General features: G+C 37.2%; 1 protein-coding gene across 1 annotated transcript in view; it reads left to right on the forward strand.

Annotated features, from left to right (window-relative positions):
- Positions 1–5,222, forward strand: part of tmem167a (transmembrane protein 167A) — a 43,912-nt gene extending 38,690 nt beyond the window's left edge. Inside the window, exon 4 of the mRNA XM_072281274.1 lies at positions 4,840–5,222. Coding sequence (XP_072137375.1) covers positions 4,840–4,910 — 71 coding nt within the window. The 3' untranslated portion in view covers positions 4,911–5,222. The remainder of the gene's footprint in view (positions 1–4,839) is intronic.
- Positions 5,223–6,000: the final 778 nt, after the last annotated feature.

Below are 6,000 nucleotides of genomic sequence, written 5' to 3' on the forward strand. Positions count from 1 at the left end.
TGTCCTTTGTTGCCCTGACCAATCAGGAAAAGATCAACTTCCGCCTTAAATATACCCATGGACTTGGCCTCCACCACAGATTTACTATTCTCTGGCTAACACTCCTCATATGTTAACCCTTTCATTCCTGGAATCATGCTCGTGAACCTCCTCTGTACTCTCTGCAATGACAATACATCTTTTATGAGATGTGAGGCTCAAAACTGTTAACAATACTCCAAGTGCGGCCTGACTAGTGTCTTAATAAGGCTCAGCATTATCTCCTTGCTTTTATATTCTATTCCCCTTGATCTAAAGACAACGTCAAAACTTTAACCCTGCAATTTACTATGCTTATTCTATGCATGCGTTTTGAAGCAGTTCACCACTATGGGTTTGTGAGCTCGTGGAGACTATCTCACTATTATGTTCTCCTCTGGCATTACTTTTTTATATTTCTTACTGCAAATTATAGTAATTTTCTTATGTATTGTACAGCTGCAGCAAAACCAAAAATGTCACACACGTCCTCTAAGAAAATTAGCAAGTTTTTCCTGTGTATGTGGGTTTTCTCCAGATGCTCTGGTTTCTTCCCACAGTCCAAAGATGTACCAGTCAGTAGGCTACTTGGTCATTGCAAATTGTCATCTAAATAGGTGGGTTGCTGGGTGTTGTGACTTGTTGGGCTGGAAGGGCCTGTTCTGCACTGTATTTCTAAATAAATAAACCGGACTCTGATTTTGACCCAGGTCAGTATAGTAGTAATGTATAGTTCCACTCTGATATCTCCTATTGTAATCAGTAAAGGATGTTTTATGAGCCCCAGCGCCAATGTTAATAGCTATCACAGGAGGTTACTTTTGTACAACCACGGCACCGTTATCTGTATTGTTTGATATGTCTTTAGGCTCAGCTACGTACTTTTGCTTTTCTTTTCCTTCACCTTACTGTGCAGCATCAGTCATTGATGTGCTAGTGTAACACTTTACAATACCAGTGACTGGGGTCCAATTCCTGCAGCCATTTGTAAGGAGCTTGTACTTTCTTCCTGTGACCACATCAGTTTCATTTAGGTGGTCTACTTTCCTTCCACATTCCAAGCATGTATGGGTTAGGGTTAGTGAGGTGTGGACATGTTATGATGGCGCCACTTGCAGGCTGCCTCCTGCACATTCTGGACTGTATTGGCCATTGACACAAGCAAAGCATTTCACTGTATGTGACAAAGCTAATATTTAATCTTTAAGAATTTCTTGGATATTTGGGAGAGATAAATGTAATTTGTTCCACTCTCATAACTGTATTTCACCATGAATGCTACAACCATCACATAGGCTGAACCAGTGCCATTCCAAAAATACTTTCCATTTTCTCTGAGCCATTTTTTCTCTCCTTGTAAAATTGTTAATTTCTGCCTCAACTTTCAAAGCTTTCCTAACCTCTCGAGGCTGATTTATATTGATTGCTTCTTGTTTCTTTATGCTCTTAAATATAGTGTCAGATAGAAATAAACCAATCGAGCCTGATTCACTGTTCAGTAAGATCCTGAAGGCCAATCTTGATCTCAATAGATTTCCATTCTCTTCCCACACCTTATCTCCCTTGTAATTGAAGCGTGTATCACACTCTGTCTTGAATATATTCAATGAATTTTAACTTGTGATAGGGTCAAGGAGCAAGATCTTATTTAGAGATACAGTGCAGTGACAGGCCCTTCTGGCCCAACAAGCCCATGCTGCTCAGTTACATCCATAAGTCTTTGGAATGTAGGAGGAAACTGGGGCACCTGGAGGAAATCCATGCATTTACACATACAAATTTCTCACGGGCAGCGGCAGGAATTGAACCCAGGTCACTGATGTTGTAATAGCATTACAGTAACTGTTATGTTACTATGCCACCCATCTTTTTGGCTACAATGAATGCTTTAAGAAATGACCTATTCCATTATTTAATAAGGTTAGTGGTGATCTGATTGTTGGCCCTGCTCCACTTTCCTGTCTGATCTCCATAATTAATAATTTCCCAATGATTCAAAAGTAATGGGTGTACACTTGCTAATTCAAGATGTAGAAGCGACTTTCCTTTGTAACAGTATTTTAACACTCCAGCCAACACAGATCAGTATATTCTTTATTTCTCCAGCTGGCAGAACTTGAGTTTCCTCAGCATCTAAAAGAAGCCATGCTTGGAAGTTGATGTTTTCTGCTTGTATATATTAAGGAATGAATAGGGATTAACAGATTGGATTGCACAAAGGATATTTCTCCTGCCTGAGGAGTTTTGGAACCAGGCATCAGTATCTCAGAATCACAAACGAGAAAATCTGTAGATGCTGGGAATCCAAAGCAACACACAAAATGCTGGAGGAACTCAGCAGGCCAGGCAGAATCTATGGAAAAGAGTAAATAGACGATGTTTCGGGCTTAGACGCTTCATCAGGACGCTGAGGAAGGGTCTCGGCCTGAAATGGCAACTGTTTACTCTTTTCCATGGATGCTGTCTGGCCTGCTGAGTTCCTTTTGCATTTTGTTTGTGTTGCATCAGTATCTCAGAATAAGTGAGAAGAATCAGAATCAGCTAGATAGAACTGAGATAAGATATTTATTTTCTGAAGTGGTGAATGTTTGGAACTGCCTACCACAGAGGGCTATGAAGGCTTTGCCATTGACTTAGCTCGAAAATATAAAGCTATCAAAACATAAAGCTTATCATACACTTTGGATTTAAACAAAATAGTGTTCTACTCTAATACTGTAGTGTCAGTGTTGCTGTAGTTCCTCATATTCCATCTAAAGTGTATTCCAAATAGTTGGACCAAATTAAGTATTGTATGTGCAGGATACATTCCTTCAAGGTTTCGGAAAACATTTTAAAATAGTTCGTTTAGTCTGAAAATAAACTTTAACTATGCACTGATGAAATTTTTCTGGATTACAGAGTTAAATTTTATCCCAAGATACAAGTAGAAAATGACAATTTTCATAGATGAGGGCTTTTAGATGCCAGACAAATTTTATCTCCTCTGCAAATCTTTCATAAGCTGGAGTTCCAGAGAATATTATTATTGATAGTGTACTATAGTACTGTTAATAATTAATACAATTAGTATCATATTGTAGGCACTAAAGATTTACTTTTAGGCATACAAGTTCATGTCTTTTAATCCTTTTTATCTGGCTGATATGGGCAGATGCTCTTTGTCAAGAACTTATTTAAATGAGTCGTTGTTCGGACAGCTGTGTGCTGGAAGTGCAAACTGCCAAATGCTGACCATACTGAATCCTTTATTTCTACAGTAAAATGAGCTCTCGTCTACTTTTTTTTAAATCTGCAACTCTTACAAAATATCCTTTGTGATTATTCATATAAAACTTAACTGCGCTATCTTAAATATTTCTTAAACAAAAGAGATCCTGAATGGAATAGTGAGTATCTGGTGCTTCTCTTTGCGCATTCATCTAAAAGCATTATTTTCCTTTCTTTATTCCATATGAGAGATGGAAACAAAAGTAGTCATTTTAAGTTGTCTACAAAACAGAAGTCCAGTCATGGTGACCCTATTATATCATTAAACTGTTTCATATTTCTGGACATCAATAGATCAGACCCAACATACACTTACTAATAAACGCAATGTGTATGAAGCTCTGGAATGCAATAAATGGAGTATACCAGCCATTTATTTTAATGGCAAATGAAACTCCCTTAAGAATTGCTGTAGTCATAGGTAAAATCCTTTTTATTAAAATTTAAGAGCCATATAAAATTGTTCTGAAGAGCTATTCTGCTGGATCTTTATTACAGAAAGTTGGTGGTATTTTATCTCAGTTGAGAGTAAGGAAAATTCTTAAAACAGTGCATTTTACTTTCTGAAAAACTGGTTCAACAATCTGAAGATAGTAAAGTCCCTTTTCAAACTAAGTGTTTTAGCATCCAGCAGTGTTAACTTGTATCGGTGTAAAGCAAAATACTGGTGATTCTAGGTATCAGAAACAATGACTTTAAGGTTGTAGAAACTGGGTATATTAAACAATATCTGTACAGGCAACAGAGAAATCGACTTTTTACTGAAGTACTTCTCATAAAATGACAAGATACATTCAGGTCTTTTTGATGCGTGAAGATCAGGGAGAAAGGGAAATCTGGGAATAAAGAATATAATACAAAATTAATTTCTCTCGGTGTTTTAATTTACCAAAGGTTACTCAGCATAAGTCACTTAGATCTCACTGCAACTTCAAATTCTCTCCTGCACACTGCTTCTGAATTTTTCTCTGTACATTCAATCTCTGTCTTGTCCTTGTATTTGAAATTAATGTTAAAAGAAAATTTATTATCAAAATATTTATATGTTACCATATAAGTTTCATTTTGAGTTGAGAAACACCTTGAGTTTCATTTTCTTGCAGGCATTTCTAGGAAAGTAAAGAAACTTATGAAAGACTATCCATAAACAAAGACTGTCAAACATCCAATGTGCGAAAGAGGACACATTGTGCCAATGATCAATTTTAAAAAGTAAATAATACTTCAACAATGAATTGTACAATCCTTGGAAGTCCTTAAATATTAAGAAAGGAAGAACTTGGAGATTAGTATATGCAGTGTATAGCAATACAGATATTGACCACCTGTGTGGTTTATAATTTGTTATGGAACTACATATTACATTAGTTAATCTTCAATGTCATACAGTTGTAAAATTGAGGATGTCATGCTGTTATTTGCTGGTATTTCATTACATAATTATTTTAATTTATTTAATATATTTAATAGAAGTAATTCATTAGTATTAAGTATCATTGTAATTCTATCTTTGATATCCAATGTACACTAATTTAATTTTTTGTTTTGTAGGTGAACGGAAAAGCCCATATGTGGCCGTATGTTGTATTGTGATGGCCTTCAGTATTCTCTTTGTACGGTAACAGTCAGCTTGAAGAACAGCGCTATGGATGATCGTCATTAGTTGAATTTCCTTCATAAATATGAAATGGTCTGTGAATGCCTCAACCTTCCAAATCAATATTGTGCATCTTTCTTCACAAGCTTTTTAATGATGTCAATGTCGATTCTTGTTACTGGACCAAGGACTGATGTTTGGAATGAAGCTCCATAATGGCTGTATTTTCTGACTGGACTAATCCAATCACTCTACACCTAGCACCTACATTCATCTGATTGTTGGTTATTACTGTGTGTAACTGTCTAAATATTGTCAATAAATTTATTCAAATTGATCTTTTTAAGCTATTCCTTTATTCTTTATTAATCCACAAAAAGAAATGACCACTAGGTTTGTGTGTGATATTTTGGAGTGGATGATTTGGTACCTGCACAAAGTGAGCAGCTCAGTTGGGAACTGGTTATTACTTGGAGCCCTGTGCTGCCTGGCCATGTTGTCGTTCACTGAAAGCAGATCCTGTATCATTCTGTACACTTATTTCTCCCTCTCCCTTCATCCTTGAGACAAGAACCTGCCTAAGAATGGCAGAATGTATTGCAGATAAGAATTGACCTTGAAGAGATAATCGATTGCTTCCAACCACAGCAGATGAAAGTCTTCCTAACTTATTATCAGGAAGGGACTTACAAGGTCGATAGTAATTTATAGAGAAAGTAACTATAGGGTATGACCAAGAGGTGATGAAATTCCCGTGCATATAATGTTCTTAATATCCTGAGTACCAGTGGCATCCTCTCGAAGGATCATTACCTTGGAGAGGCTTGTGAGTTCCCGAGAGAGTGATTCCAAACAAAGAGCAATCCAGCCAAGACCTCAACAGTAGAACTGGCAGAATGTGATCACAAATCACAACAGCAGAGAAGGTGGAGGAAGGCTGTAGCAGTGAAGGGTCCCCATTGTCTTGCATTCCATGCTACTAGCCCAACCTGATCTGTCAAGGACTCCAGTGCATCAGCTTTCCCACTTTAAACAAAGTCATGCACAGGCATTCTCCCTTAAGGGGATCCACCCTTACATCCCAAATGACCCATCGATAGACAACCCCTTAGCAG

This window comes from Mobula birostris, chromosome 17 (assembly GCF_030028105.1).
Source record: "Mobula birostris isolate sMobBir1 chromosome 17, sMobBir1.hap1, whole genome shotgun sequence".
In the NCBI taxonomy this organism is placed as follows: Eukaryota; Metazoa; Chordata; class Chondrichthyes; order Myliobatiformes; family Myliobatidae; genus Mobula; species Mobula birostris.